At 47.9% G+C, this 15,508-nt stretch overlaps 2 protein-coding genes across 3 annotated transcripts in view; one reads left to right on the top strand and one right to left on the bottom strand.

Annotated features, from left to right (window-relative positions):
* The window catches only part of RNF115 (ring finger protein 115), a 37,247-nt gene extending 30,708 nt beyond the window's left edge, over positions 1-6,539 (top strand). For both annotated transcript variants that reach the window (XM_082203985.1, XM_082203986.1), the window contains exons 6-9: positions 1,554-1,626; positions 2,098-2,191; positions 4,077-4,192; positions 5,008-6,539. In XM_082203985.1, coding sequence (XP_082060111.1) covers positions 1,554-1,626; positions 2,098-2,191; positions 4,077-4,192; positions 5,008-5,139 — 415 coding nt within the window. In that variant the 3' untranslated portion in view covers positions 5,140-6,539. The remainder of the gene's footprint in view (positions 1-1,553; positions 1,627-2,097; positions 2,192-4,076; positions 4,193-5,007) is intronic.
* A 1,678-nt stretch (positions 6,540-8,217) lies between these two features.
* The window catches only part of ITGA10 (integrin subunit alpha 10), a 52,037-nt gene continuing 44,746 nt past the window's right edge, over positions 8,218-15,508 (bottom strand). The window contains exons 24-30 of the mRNA XM_082203893.1: positions 14,883-14,967; positions 14,071-14,184; positions 13,133-13,234; positions 11,713-11,826; positions 11,001-11,099; positions 10,464-10,577; positions 8,218-9,450 (exon numbers count right to left, since the gene is read on the bottom strand). Coding sequence (XP_082060019.1) covers positions 9,397-9,450; positions 10,464-10,577; positions 11,001-11,099; positions 11,713-11,826; positions 13,133-13,234; positions 14,071-14,184; positions 14,883-14,967 — 682 coding nt within the window. The 3' untranslated portion in view covers positions 8,218-9,396. The remainder of the gene's footprint in view (positions 9,451-10,463; positions 10,578-11,000; positions 11,100-11,712; positions 11,827-13,132; positions 13,235-14,070; positions 14,185-14,882; positions 14,968-15,508) is intronic.

The raw sequence follows: 15,508 nt of genomic DNA, 5'->3' as shown, positions 1-15,508 counted from the left end.
GCATCCTGTAGAATTCTATCAGTTATATTTTATCTGCACAATCAGAATGAATTTCAGGAACCAAAAATATGACTTTTGAGTCGACTGGCCCCAAAATGGCAACTAGGCATTCTGTTTTGGTGACTGTAACCCTGGTTTAAGGAGCCATTTGGCACCTAGCTTATATATTTGAGTTTCTAACACTGCCCTTAGCAATATGTCCACAAGAAGTTCTTACAAAAAGGAACACGGAAAGCTTGCTTTGTTATATGAAATGAAATTGGCAGAATATATAAATGCTGCATCAGACAGCAAAATTACAATTTAAGCAGGCAGCAAATCCCATCATACGTATGCACCTTGATCGAAAAGAGTGAAAGAATCAACTATTCTCAAAACCACGCAGGAAGGGAGTGTGACTGTTTTGCCACAGAACTCACACCAAAGGCAAGTTAAGAAAGGGGAGAGGAGAGCGTACACCTGTCTTTAAGGCAAAGCGGGTGTTGGATTCCTTGAGAACCCTGAGTAAGTTCTTTGTTAGAGCTTGGAGAGATAATTTACAATCTTAAAATCTTGGGGTGTTGTACTAAATTTAGCCAATACAGTCTAATGGAGAAGGGCTTTGTGATAAGCTAGTGGTTTTCAACCTTTTTGAGTCCATGGCTCCCTTGACCAACCACATTCTTTCTGCGGCTCCCCTGTGGAAGCCACGTACACTGGGGCTCTATTACAGGGCGTGCAAAAGTGGGGACTTCCCCATTTTGCACCCACCTCTTTTTGGCACCATTTTTAGTGTGTGTGTAAGTGGGAACGCATATGTCAATGGGAACCCAAGCAACACCACTGCTCTGCAGGGCCGAACCGACGCATTCCCCATGGCAGCTCCAGCCTGGCTTTCCCGAAATTAGTGCGCACATGGTGGGGGATGCGGGGGGCAAAACAAGATTAAGATCGGAAGCAGAAATATTTTGTTGTTGCAGGGAAGGAAAGCGAGAAACACATAGCACAGGACACACATGCAAATACTGTCCTTTCCTGCAACATTCTCCCTGTCCCCATAAAGCTGGGTGACTGTTAAGGAGGAGGGGGATTACTTGCAGGGGTGGGGTAGAAGAAGCGTGAAACACAGAAGACACTCCCCACTTTCAGGGTTATTTTTAAATCCTTCCTTATAGAGCACACACACATCCAGGCACAAACACACCATCAAACTACTTTGCTCTTTTCCTGCATTTCTCAAGCCCTCTGTGCAAAACTAAGGAATTGCTACTTACTGAAGCTGGGGAGGATAGTTGTTTGTGGTGGAGAGATTTTAAGAAGATAATTAGTCATGCAAAAGTGTTTCCTCACTTGCTTGCCACTGTTTTATTTTGGGAAGATAATGGGCTCCCCCGACCCTGGCTTCCTCCACCCCCAGAAGAACAAGTTTGGAGCCGCAGAAGCATGATAAAGGTTGAACCAATGCTGTGTAGGCCCTTGATATCCTATGACATGGAAGCTGGGCAGCAGTGGGCGTGCTGCTTCCTTCTCATGCCCCCACCCTGAGTGACTCTTTCTTTCTTTCCCTCTTGCAGGGGGGGCATGTTGCACTCGAGTCCTGGGGACTATGCCTGGGGACAGAGCGGCCTTGATGCTGTCGTCACACAGGTAAAGGCTCTGATCATTCCACCTGAGCCATGGCTGCATTCAATATGTGTGCAATTTTTAAACAGAGGTCAGGTGGGCACCTGCCAGGGTTTCTTTAGTTGTGATTCCTTTATTGCAGAGGTGGGGTGGAACTAGATGGCCTGGGGGGGGTCCCATCCAACTCTACAGCTCTATGATTCTGTTTGAGCTGCTGCCGAGGCTCCATGGGCTTAGCACAAATTAAGTGGGTGCCCTGTGGCACCCCTAGGATCCTGCACAGCAACCAGTCCGCGTAGAAAGGGATTCCTGAAGGTCAAATGTTCTGAAGGCAGCTGTCTTGATCTTTCTTGATGGATGACTAGTAAATGCTGTGAACGTTTTTCCCCCATTCAGTTCAGTTCCTATTAAATTTCATGTTGTGAGAGCAAATAATCTGTGCAGTGATTCCAGTTCTCTTCCCTCACACCAACCCTTCCTTCCTCTCCCCTGCAGCTCCTGGGACAGCTGGAGAACACAGGGCCTCCCCCGGCAGACAAAGAGAAGATTTCTTCTCTCCCGACAGTGACCGTCACTCAGGAACAAGTTGGTAAGTAGTTCCTGCTTCCTGATAACTTAACGCTTTTGTAAATGTGTTGTTTGGAAGCGGTTGAATTGAATTTTATTATTACGGTCACAGACCAGTTCCGGCTCACTTACAATATCAGGAAAATCATAAAACACAACAGGAATACATTGAATTACGGTTGGGTATAACAGAGACAATTCAGATATAGCAGCAATTAAAAATATCTATTAAATCTTGATCACTAAAATATAACCTAAAATTGGGAAGGGGTTGCTTTCTTCTGTCGCTCTGGACTGAGCACCCAGACCAAATTCCAGAGAAATGCCAGTGTCAACCTCCAGCTCAGCTTAGCTCTACAGCATTAAATGAACTGCTTTCCAGCTGCAATCCTCTGTGGTTCCCTCTGATTCTGATTTAAGGAACTGGGCAACAGTTCACGGGGCTCTCCAGGCGTTGTGGATTTACTCTAGAACCCCAGTTGCACAATAGCTCTCCTCTTCCCTCCCCAGTCCGGTTTTCTTTTGTGTCTTGTCTACCAGGCTGGCCCCACCAGTTTGCAGTCTCACAGGCAGTGATGCCAAAGGCAAGCAGGTTTCAGGTACCAGTTCTAGAAGTTGCCTGGAGATCTTCTTGCGTTAAGCAAATCTTCCAAACCTCACTATACAGAGTAGGAGTCAGGCAATCGGTCCTTCTAGTTCAGCGCTGTCTCTACAGATTAGCTGCAGCTCTCCAGGGTCTCAGGCAAGTTTTTCCTCAACCTGGAGATGCTGGGGATTGAACCTGAGGCAAAGTAACAGGTGAACATAAGAAGAGCCTGCTGGATCAGGCCAGTAGCCAACCAGATGCCTCATTGGGAAGCCTGCAAGCAGAATCCAAGCATAAGAGCCCTCTCTCATCCTGTGGTTTCCAGAAACTGCTATTCAGAAGCATTTACTGCCTCCAACCATGGTGGAAGAGCGTAGTCATTGTGGATAGTAGCCATCAGTAGTCTTGTCCTCCCATGAAACCAAGACCCTTACCTGAGTGATCTTGAGTTGGTTTCTTCCCCCCTCCCTTTTTATCTTTCCCCCTCAACAACATCAAGCCCAGAGACAGTCTGAAAAGCTCCTTCCACAGAATTATAAGGTCTCACATGCCTTCCTAGTCTTTTTCTCAGTCTTTAGTTCTCCGGTAACCTCCTTCTCTACTTCCCCTTTCCCCCAATAGCTGCCTAGCAGCCAATGCCAAAATCCAAGTTTGGGGCAAGTCCTCTGGTGAGAGAACTCCTGCAGAGATTTAAAGTCACAAAATATGCAGCAAAGTAAAGTGTGGAACTATATATACGCTGTTAGACCTTCAAAATATGCCCTTGTGAGTTCCAAAACTTCATTCTTCCCCTAGCATAGAAGACCACCACAAGTTTGGTAAGTTAAAAATGGTTTACTAACAAACTTTCCAAGGGTATTATTCATGTGCTTCTGGCAGTAGAACTTGGCTTAGTTCCATAGCAGTCGAAGTTCCTAAATTATTGGTGTAGGAACTCAAGAGTGGCTTGTGGAAGCCATGCGGTCTGAGCTTGGAGCAACCAGCTCAGACCTCCTCACATGCTGAGCTTGAAGGGAGATTAAACAGTAAGCTTGATTACCCAGTTCCTCCCAAGGTGAACACTTGATCTCACTAAGCCTGACAGGACAGCTTACTCTATGGTATTAACCCCTTCATGCATTAAGCATGTTGGTTATACGAGACTGGTTATCCCACTGTTCCAAACTCGGCTCTTCATTCCGGTGTTCTCACCCCAGTTGCCTTTTCACTTCTCTTGCCTCTTGTGCAGCCAGCCTGCAGGCAGGACATCTACCTCTTGCCTCATCCTAGAGAGCTGGCGTGTTGCTGCCCTCACGTGACCTTGCCCTGTTTTCTCCTGCAGATATGGGTTTGGAGTGCCCTGTGTGTAAAGAGGACTACACTGTGGCGGAACAGGTCCGGCAACTCCCGTGCAATCACTACTTCCACAGCAGCTGCATTGTGCCATGGTTAGAGCTGGTAAGTTGGCTTCCCTGTTGGCGTGGGGTCAGGTGGAGACTGGCGCTAGGGCATCCTGCCTGGCACAGGGCAGCTCACCTGTGGGACGAAGGGTGGCCACAGATATTGGGTGCTGCAGTGGAATATGGACCTGGTCTCCAGGGCACTATTCAGTTGGAAGTTCTCCTGCACAATGAACAAGAGCACTAGGGTGTGACTGACTTACCCTTGGGCACCAGAGGATCTGAGGCCGGACCTTTTGGCTGTCCTGAGGCTCTGAATTGGCAGATTTTGCCAAAGGCTGTTGGCAGAGAGCCACATGCCACCTAACGGGGTTTGGGCCTGGGTCTCAAGTAGCCCAGCTGCCCAGACAGGAGTCTCTAGGTGTCCTGAGCACCCCGCAGCCAAGGATCTGATAGTTATTATCACAAACACAGCATACAGCAGCTCCTAAGGTGCCCAAGACACACACACTACAATCATCTCAGCTGCTGTTCCCACATCCATGCCTATGGAGCAGTTGCAGCAGCAGTGAGACCAGCCCCCCACCCCCAGTTTATGTACCCCTGATCTGATGGGTACGTGCACACAACCTGAGGCTTCTCCTACGTGGAAGTCATTGCTGCTCTTTCCTCTTCAAGCCCCTGCTGGTTCTAGGAGACAGCGAGGTGGGAGATGGCTGCCCTTGCACATTGCTCTTTTCCAGAGGAAGGCTTTCGGCAGTGTCCTTTCCTTAATGTGGTCGCCCCAATCTCAGGTATCGGCTCTGGGAGGCATGACTGTTCCCAGCAGCCCCCCCCCCCACTCACTCGCATGCGTGCATTTTCCCTCCCCAGCACGACACGTGTCCCGTGTGCCGGAAGAGCTTGAACGGCGAGGACTCCACTCGGCAAGCACCCAACGCGGAGGCCTCCACAAGCAACTCCTTTAGCAGCACAAGCCACCTACACGACCGATGGACTTTCTGAAGCCTCCCTGACACGGTGGGGGGGCGAGGGGAGGCAGTTCAGGCCTGTAGTATCCCTTACTACAGTTTGTAAATTGTATGATACCTATAAAACTACAGAACCGAGTAGCAAGGAGGGAGAGGGAGAGCAAACGGGTGCAGCCGGTGGAGCTGTGTCCCTAGCCCATGGCCATGGCGAGGGCGACCATCTTTCAGAAACCGCTAGCATCTCCTGCTGGGTTACCGCAGCATCCAGACGATCTCTTTAACCCTTAGTTTCCGGAGTGATCAGTTTCACCTTTCAGCGAGGGGTCGGGAGGGTCCCTGAGAACCTGTGCGAGTCCTTTCCTTGGGTAGCAAGAGAGGCGTCCACCATTACGATTCCCATGGCTTTGCAGAGGGAGGGGCGAACGTTGTCCTTGCCCGCCTGTCCCAGTCTATTTTTTGCGGCCGGGTGGGGGGGAGGCTCAAGGAGAAGGCAGCTAGGTGTTGGCTAGGAAGCTGTTTCAGATGGGGCGAGGGGAAGAGAGAGGCGAGTCAAGAGGATTTGCACAGGGACCCAGGCCTTTCCAGTGTCTCCCAAAACTGAGTCTGTTTAATCGACTCTGCCTGTCTTTCCTGCAACCTAGGATTTTGTTGAATTTTGGGTGAATTTTCTTTGGATTAGGTTGACAGAATTCCTGACTTCCTTTATCTCGGTTCTGCTTTTTTTCTGGAAAAGAGTGGGGGGCAATTTGGCTCACAGAAAGAGAAAAAGAGGGGTGGAGAAGCAGCACAGAGGGGGAGCCCTGCATTCCATGAAGGCAAGTATTCGATGCCCCTCGAGCGAACGCTACCTTTTTCCTGCTTTCAGCCCCTCGGCCCCCTTGGGTTTGCCTGAACCAGCATTCAACCCACCTGCTACTTAAGACCCATTTTTTGCTGCCTTGTTTATCAAATGGACCACGTGTAGTTTATCCTCCGGATCAGAGACTGTGTCTTCTTTTTCCAAGCTGTTCTTCAGTATTTTAAATGAGAATGCCATCACTCGATATACCATAAAGAATCACTTTTTGTTGTTGTTGGTTTCCTTTTAAGTGTTGTTTTTTTCCCTCCCTTGCAACTATTTCCCCCCCTCCAACCTCCATCTACAGTCTTTTTATCTTCTGAATCATGTCTGAGCTCAAAACTTTGGTGCTGCACACTGACCCCCTGCCCCAAAGCACCTTCCGCCTGGAACCAGAAAGGAGCTTTGGTAGGAGAAGGGTGGGGTGAGGGATATGGCAGAGTCATGTCCCAAGGAATGGACGGGGAAAACACAAGGCAACCCCACCCCCTTCGTGGCCACTTCATCGCTGTAACGGTGTACCAGGTACACTCCGTTTCAAACTTAGTGTCTTCTGTTTGCTATCAAAAGTTGAATAAAAGTCTTTAATAAGAAAAGCAATGATAGAGTTCTTGGTTGGGGATGTGTGCAGGGGGAAAGGGACCATCTGAGAATGTGCAGGACAGGTGGGTGGGGCTGCTTCATATTTGGACATACAGATTGCAAATATATTAGAGAGAGAAATCCAAAGATATAGTTGGGAAAAGCCTTTATTAGGACCAACTAAATAAATGTCAAAGTAACCAAATTTCATAGTTTTGCCTAATGGCTGGAGGGCATGTACATCCTCACCTGCTAAGGCCCTATCATTTTACATAGTCAAAAGTCCATTCCTAGGGTTGTTTTCCTGGACAGTTGAATTATTCTCTAAAACATTGGGGTGGGGCACAGGTAGTTTCCCAGGCTTCATGAAAATAAAAATCCAAGCGCACATGTAGGATGAACACTTCTTATTACGAACAACTGGAAACTGATGAAGGTGTGAGCAAGCTTTTGAGCATCCCAGAAATCTTCCCCAGGCTTTGGGGCCACCAGCGACATCTTTTGCACTTGGCTGTCTAACTTCGTTTGCGTAAGTTCTCTTCCTCCTCCTAACTAGCTTAAACTAACTTCTCCTAACTAATTTAAACACTGTCACCTTGGGCTCCCCCCCTTCAACCATTTCCAGGAATGTTCCCCCTTGTGGCTAGCATCAGCCTGAAGAAGCATTCTGAGGAACCTGAAAGCTGGCTCATTGCTTGAGTTATTTTAGTTTGTCCTAAATCATTAAATTTGGATTCGCATTTGGAGCTACTGACATAGATGCAAAACACTAAACCAAAGTTTTTACAACGTTGGGGGAATTCTGTGATCACCCCACCCCAAAACAACTTGGTGCACGGCATAGAACTCTTCCTGAGAATCACAGCTGCCTTCTAAAAATTTTTCAAAGCAAGCATCTGGCCCTTATTAAGGTTGCAAACGAAAGGCATGAGAGTATGTGGGCAATGCCTGGTAAAATCCCCAGACCTTATAGACAGCAGGGAGGGGGGTTGGCCCAACAGGCTTCCCCACGATCAGGACAACAGGGCTCTGCATGCCTCTTTCCCTTCCCTGGATCATGGCTCTTGAGATTTCAGCGGCATTGGCATCCATGGCAATTCCTCCTACATTTGTACCTTAACAAAGACTGAACTTCTCATGGGACCAGCAGAGAGGTGCAGTGCCTCTGTGTCCCTCTCCATGACTGACAAAGCAGAATGAATACTGTGGGGGGAGAGAAACTTGTTTATTCAATTCATGCAGCTTAATAGTGGTGCAAAATTATTTGGCCCAAGAGGGAAACCAGTTGCCTCCCTGCTCTCATCTTTGTGAGCTTCACGATGGGCTTCTGGTGAGACAGTTGCTGGGACTGGACGAGCAAATCCTTACATTTCCACTGCACAAACAAGTTTGGAAAAAGATAGCAGTAGGGAGAACAGCACACACCTCGTCTTTATCCCATCCCTTGCCCACCACCTTTCATTGCAATCCTGGCTCACAGCAGGAGGTTGGCACATCCATTGGCATTGGGTAAGCCCACAACTTCACACAGCACATACTTAAAACTATGGAACTCTCTCCCACAGGAGGCAGTGATGGCCACCAACTTGGATGACTTTTTTAAAAGAGGATTGGATCAGCTCATGGAGGAGGAGACTGTCGGTGGCTGCTAGCCATGATGGCTCTGCTCTGCCACCAGTTGGGAGGCAGTTGCTGGAAACCATAGGAGGGGAGGACTCTTGTGCTTGGGTCCTCCTGCTCATGGGTTTCCCTTTGGGACATCTGGTTGACCACCAAGAGGCTGGGCTAGATAGGCTATTGGCCTGATCCAGCAGGGTTCTTATGTTCTTATCTCATTCTCCCATTTGTGGCCAGAAGGCAGCTCCATGCACTTGGTGGTACAGAAAGGCAGTTTGTAAGCCTCTGGTTGCACACAGGGAAGGAGGGCATTGGGGACCTTTTTTCAGGCCAAGGGCCAAATCCCCTTCTGGAAGCCACCTGCTAGTGGTGGGTAGGGCCAGGCACAAAAGTGGGTGGAGCAATGTATGCAAATTTTACCTTTTTTACAAGAGGCTGGGTTCCACACCCACTGGCACATGCCCCTCTCTATCCACCATCCGGACAAGCCAAGCAACGGGCACAAACCATTCCCCCGATTTCCTGGTGGTGCTCACAGCTGCCAAACCAAAGGGCCTACCCCTTTGCAATTCCAAGTGAATGAGGCTGCTCTGCACCAGCCACCAACCACCCCAAAAGGTAGCGCTCACTTCAGTGTGGTAGCAGGAATACAGGGCTATATAAAATTCTTTTTTGCTTCTATGCAACAAAGTTCTGTTCGAGGGAGACGAGAGACGCTCCACCTGGTCAAGACAAGCTGCTGCATCCCAAAGGACTGATGGAAACCATAGAATTGTAGTTGGAAAGGAGACCTCCTGCAATGCATGAAGAAAGTATCTGGAATAGAGATGCTCCACATGGTTTGAGCACTTCAGTCACTTTTCACAGGGGAAGGAGCCCTCTTTGAAACCCATAACTCTGTTGTCTTGTCACCTTGAAGGGTTGGGCCTAAGCTGGCCTGCACAAACCTACTTTTCTCCACTCCCTGACCATGGGAGGCAAAATTGGATGTTTACCCACCCCAATCTGAAGACCAAAGTGTGTGTGTATTGGTGTGTTTAATTGTGGCTCCAACACGGGGGGAGGTTGTTGTATTTTCTTAGCTTCCCAAAAGCAAAATGATGCTGTGAGATTGCAGATTGTCTTCAGAACTGCTGGATCTTCTGTCACTTTTTACAGGGAGTCAAAGGGGAGGGCAGCAGCAACAGCACCCACTGGATTTCCTCCCTTTGCTCATTTTTCCTGTATGAAGACTGCTTGCTCAAATTCCATGTTTTATTGTTCCTCTTTCTCTTCTTCTCCAGGTTTTTTGTGTGCAAAAAATCCAAGCTGGAGGGGGTGGTAAAGGAAAAGGGAGCAGAAGAAGAATATATAGATTAGCATGAGAAAAAGATGTGATGTTTTACAGCTACAGTGAACCTAGTCTTCTGATGTCTTGGGTTCAGGGCTCTCTCAGTGCTTCCAGACAACCTGTATATTGAGCATTCATCCTGATTTGTCTGCAGGGAGGTTAGATGGCTCTGAGTCAAAGCAAGCAGCACCTCACATTTTCCTGTGCATTCCCATCCCTTTCCATACTGCAAAAGGGCCGAACAGTTCTGGGGAAGAGGGCTTGCTGTGGAAGAGCTCCAAATCAGCTATAGTTGTGCAGCCTGAATTTTCCGGTATGGGACTGAATCCCACCTGAAAACAAACCTCAAAATTTCCCCGAGATGAATCTGTCTATAGGGATCTGTCCCTATAGAGAAAAATCAGGTGGTGGAGAATGCCTAGGAATGTACCACTTTCAACCACAGGTGGGGAATTGCATGTAGCTGCATATACTCTTGTGTCAATCTCAGTTTTCATGAACCTCTGAGAATAAACAGAAAGCTAGAATTGAAATCTCTCCCTGGCCTGCTAGGTTCTAGCTGCAATGGCTATCCTCTGCCTCCACAGTTGGAGGCAGCAAGGCTTCTGAATACCAGTTGCTGGAAACCAGCAGGGAAGAGTATTGCACCTGGTTGGCCACTGTGAGAACAAGATGCTGGACTAAGATGGGCCCCCTTTGGCCAGATCCAACAGGCTCTTTTGATGTCCCTATGGTGACCTCCAAATGTTTCAGACCACGATTCCTGGGAGTTGTAGTCCAAAAAACATCTGGAGGGCACCAGGCTGTGGAAAGGCACTTCCCCCCTGCCTGTGTCGACAGTCCCAGGAATTTTGTGCCATGTGATTTTTCTTTTGGCGTTGTGTCTCAGCAATTAAGAATCCATAAGCTAGAAGGCCAAACTAGTCCTGTGACCTGTTTAAGCTTGTCTCCCTGTGCAGGTGCAACCTGAGGCCGTTAGCATGACTCTTACCCTCCACAAACAGATGATAATCAGAGCCAGCAGCAGGAGCCCCCCAATGATGCTGCCAATCAGGATCCAGAGTGAAAGAGGGACCAGATTGGTCTGGATGATCTCCAAGATGGTCTGCAACGAGTAAAGGGAGAAATCTGCTGAATCCCAGAAAAGGCCCACTGGTAGTGTTGGGAGGCGTGATGAGGATTCAGAGCTGGTTAGTTCAGACTGAAAGGGCATCACAAAGACAGCAAGAGAGCAGTTGACATGAACAGGGGTTTCTCACTGATTTCTCTTAAGCCTAAGCCCAACGCACTCAACTCTTTTTAAAAAACACACACACCCCAAGCTTTCATGCCTTATTGCGATTGTGAATACATACAGACAGGTCCTGCTTACCATACACAATGCAATCCCTGGAAATCATTCGCTTGCATAACAAAGTAAACAATTTCCATTCATTCTTAAGGGGATTTTTTTTTGCTGTGACGCAGAAGCTGCTGCAGCTCAAACCACCACCACCCCAGCCTTGGAAAGGCCAGCAGCCCCTCCTACCTCCCGTTGATGGGCAGCCTCTGGAAGCAGAAGGAGGTTCTCCTCTTCCTGGCTGGTCAGTGTGAACCTGCTCACAACCTTCACAGTCTTGAATTTAGCCTTCGTCCACGAAATGGAAAGAAAGAGACAAGAGGGGTGTTCAGAAGAAGAAGAAGAGGAAACACCTCCCAAGGCAGGTTCCCAGCTGGCAAGTGCATTTATTTTTGTTTATTTCATTCTTGCATTTATCCTCCAAGGGAGTGTGGTGCATATGGCTCTCCCTTACCCCACAACAATCCTGTAAGACTGAGAGGCTGTGATGCCCCTGGATTCTCAGCACAACACTGCTTTAGTGAATAGAGGTAAGTTTGCCTTTTTAGGGGTTGCATTCCCCCACCACCGTCACAGCCTCAATCTGCTACCGGATGCTCCTAACCCTGTTTCATTCTAAAACAAAGCAAAGAAGGAATTCCATTCTGGTGACTTTCAAACTCACCAGGTGCTTCCAGGGGAGTTTACTGCTCTATCTGAACAAATTGGACATGCAGGTTTTATGCAGGGTCCACACAGTCATCGTCATGACAGCCTGCACCTATCTACTTACCTACGTACCTGTGCATACAAACACATTCAGTCCAGATTTTCCCATGCTACCAGCCAAGGGCATATAAGACCCTCTTAAGCAGGAACTCAAGGGTGCATGCATGAGAGAGGGCACAAAGTCTGCGCTCACCCTCCTGAAAAACTCGTTGTGAACTGCTCTCAGCAGGTGGATGGAGACTTCCGCGTTCCTCTCGATGTGCGGCAGCTCACACTTCACCACTTGGCATCTGGCGTTGGTGCAATTCTGGCAGGAAAAAGAGACCTCAGCCCTTTCTTTGCCTCTGCTCGTTCCACCCAAGACCCAGTCAAAGCGTGGGCAGAATTCTAGGCATTTTCTGTACCTTTCCCCAACCTTCCCCACTCCCCCGCTTCTCAACCTAGGCTGCTTCCAGATGTGGGTGCATTATTTATTTAATTATATGTTGCATATTTAAGCACCACCTTTTTTCCTCTAAGGAGGTCAGTGTTCTCCAGCCCTCCTCATCTAATCCCCACAACAACCCTGTGAGGTACGATAGGCTGAGAGGCAGTGACTGTGTTCCAAGTTACCCAGGGAGCCTCATGGCTGAGTGGGGATTTGAACCCTGATCTCCCAGTTACTAGTCCAACACCGTAACCACTGCACAACCCTGGCTAGCACCCCATTAGTAGCACCCAATCCTTGCTGTCCTCCTTTAAGCCTGCAACTGGAAGATCAACTCTACTCTCGGGCTTCAATAATCCAAATAACATTATGAAGTGGAGGGGGTAGGCAGCCCCCCCTTTCACCAGGTCCAAATGGGGTGGTTATGGGGTGGTTTTCATTGGGAACATGGTGTGCATGTGGGAGGTTTAGGAGTTTTAATCTGTTTCAGTTTGTTGCTGATTTTATTTTATATTTTGAATGTTTTTAAATATATGTTGTTAACTCTTTTTACTAATAATTGTATTGCTTTATTTTCTTTCTAAATCACTATGAAGATATTTTTTTAAAAAAACAATCAAGCAGGTGAATGGTTCTTAGGAAATCTAAACAAACAAACAAAAATTAGTGTACACACTCTGCAATCATGGGTGCAACATAAAATGGGGGAAAATATATCCACTTGGGACTCTCCATATTTACCTTTCTGGATGGTCCCATTTTAAATTGTGTTAAAACAATTTTAACTGACCTTTTAGTTTGCACTGAAATGCTTGCAATGGAAAAGCAACAGTTGGGTTGTGATAGAGACAGCCAGTCTTGAAGCTGCCTGAGTCACAGTGAGGAAGCCAGAGGAGGGAAAGTTGGAAAAAGGCAAATACATCTCCTTCTCTTGAGTTACTTTAAACCACATGAGGGCACACTTTGTGTTGCAATCTGGCCAGCACTTGTTTGTAGTTTATATGTCTATGTTAAATTTACCCATAAAAGCTGAGCCATTTTGTTTGCTAGTCTCTCCAGACATCTATTATTTTCTCTGTCATCTCCACTCATATTGTACATAGTTCCTGCATGAATAAAGCCTTTAAACTCCAGAAACTTCAATCAAATTCACCCAAGCTGCAAGGTCTGCTAACATGGCACTCACCAGTTTCTCTATGTGCACAAGTTCTTCCGGATGAACAGGGATCATCACACCACCAGCTGCATTTTGAGAGGCCTCTGTCAAATTTTGCATGGTGCAGGTCACCTGGAAAATGGAAAGGGACATCAATATGTGTGAGGGGTCCTTCTAAGCTTTTCCTTGAGGACCTGCAGCAGACACCCAGGTCTCTGAACAGGAATGGATTTCCTTCCCTCCCCTTATTCATGTTTGGCCCCTCCCATTTTGCGCTCTCTCTCTCATCTCTTTTGGCATTAAGATGTCCTAAACAATATCCAGCAGCAGTGCTATTTTTCTAGAAAAAGAGGTGCCGGAACTCATCATGAACACTGTCTTTGTTCTCTTATAATGGCAATGGCACACACCTAAGAGATGCTGGAACTGAGTTCTGGCAAATTCTGGCTGAAAAAAAGCCCTGCGCAGCCGCCAGCTAAAATTAAGAAGAACCTGCTGAACCCAAAGTGCTAGAGGAAGTGGACAGAGCTGTTTGCAACTTAAACTTTACTAAAGCTGGGCTTTTAGAACATTTAAGGACTTGTATAAGAGGACCTTGTGAGCCATGAGCATAGGGAGCGTCTGGTCGCTGGATCAGGCCAAAGGGGGCCTATCTAGTCCAGCATCCTGCTCTCACAGTGGCCAACCAGATGCCCCAATGGCAAGCACAAGAACATCCTTTGCCCGCAAGTTAGTAGGTGTTCACTCTAAACCGGATTGCAGATTTTGAAACTGAGCAGATCAGCAACAGCAGCCTTCTGGGCCAAATCTGTCCCGATGTCATACGTGGTGCATTGCCAGGGCTGTGCAAGAGAACTTGCTGCCCCATGAACAGGAAAGTGTCATTTGGAATTTCCCCCTAAGACCCCAAATGACAGCAAGAACAGAGGCCCCAAAGCACTTATGCGGGTGAAGGCCTAGTGACTCACGTTATCTGCAATGATGCGTGTGACGGAGAGGAATTCACTGTTCTGATAGGCTGTGGCAGGCAGGTCCATGACAAGGGAGAGGTTCTCCACTGCATAGCAGCCGAGGTTTTGCACCTACAAGGATGAGAAGAGTGTCCAATAGATGAAGCAAAAAACTGCACAAAACTGGAATCTGAAACTGTGGATTTCTCTAAGCTGAACTTTGAAAATCTGATTGGGCAGGAGCTATAAACTCGCTCTCTGAACCCACAGGAGTGAACAGTGCCTTTGCCAGTTGCTTTTCTTCTTTTTCTATTAGGCATTGCAGTGGTGAGAAGAAAGATGGTCACAGTAATAAGTCAACAGGTGTGTCTGTGGAACCAGGTGCCCAAAAGAAAGAGAGGGGAGCCTGTGGCCTTCTAACTGTTATCAGGCTCTGATCAACCCTGACCATTGGCCATGCTGGCCAGGGGGCTGATGGGAATGGGAGCTCAAAAGCTTCTGGGGGGCCAGCCCTGATCTTAAAGGATTGGTACCCCAATTTGCCTGGGTCTGCTGGAGAAGCATTTAGTCATGTGAGTCCTGCAGTCTGGATTAAACTTCAAGACTTGGACCCCTGATAAGCTAGACTTCTACACAGAGATATGCTTGTATATTTTACTTAGAGGAGCCACTACCTGCGATCTGAGGTGGTCCAGCCCAGGCACAGGTTCGCCGCTGCCTTACTAATGCCGCTAATGATAAAGCATGATATTCTGCAGAGGAGCAGAAAATTGGCCACCCTTCCCTGTGTTACTGCTGACATACAAACCCTGTCCCAACTCCTTATTTACCTTGACGGTAGTCCTAAACTCGGGGCTCATACCGCTTGGAAATGTCCCAACAGGATGCACCTCGTAGCGGTTCAGGGTAGACTCGCTGAGGGAGAGAAGAACCATAGAAAATAAGCTGGGTCAGTTCTAGATTGTGTAGGCTGCAGTTTCCAATTTCTCCACGGCAACCCTTAACAACAACAACAACAACAATTATTTTTATATATACCCCGCCCTCCCTACCCAAGGCCGGGCTCAGAGCGCAAATAACCCAGATTGTTTGCTTACTGCACACTCTACAGAGATGACCCAAGGCCTTTTGTTGCCTGAAGAAGAAAATCTATATACAGTGGTACCTCTGGATGCGAACAGGATCCGTTCCGGAGCCCCGTTCGCATCCTGAAGCTAACGCAACCTGCATCCACACGTCTGCACGTGCCGCGATTCACCGTTTCCACGCATGCGTGTGACATCATTTTGAGCATCTGCGCGAGCAGCGAAACCCGGAAGTAACACGCTCTGTTACTTCCGGGTCGCCATGGAGCGCAACCCGAAAATGCTCAACCTGAAGCTACTTCAACCCGAGGTATGACTGTACCGCCCACCTAGTCCCATCTCCTATGGTGATATAGCACTTAAGAGTGTCA

This window comes from Podarcis vaucheri (genome assembly GCF_965113315.1).
Source record: "Podarcis vaucheri genome assembly, chromosome: 16".
NCBI classification, from domain to species: Eukaryota; Metazoa; Chordata; class Lepidosauria; order Squamata; family Lacertidae; genus Podarcis; species Podarcis vaucheri.
Note: the sequence above shows the minus strand (reverse complement) of the source record. Positions and strands in the feature narration are given on the sequence as shown.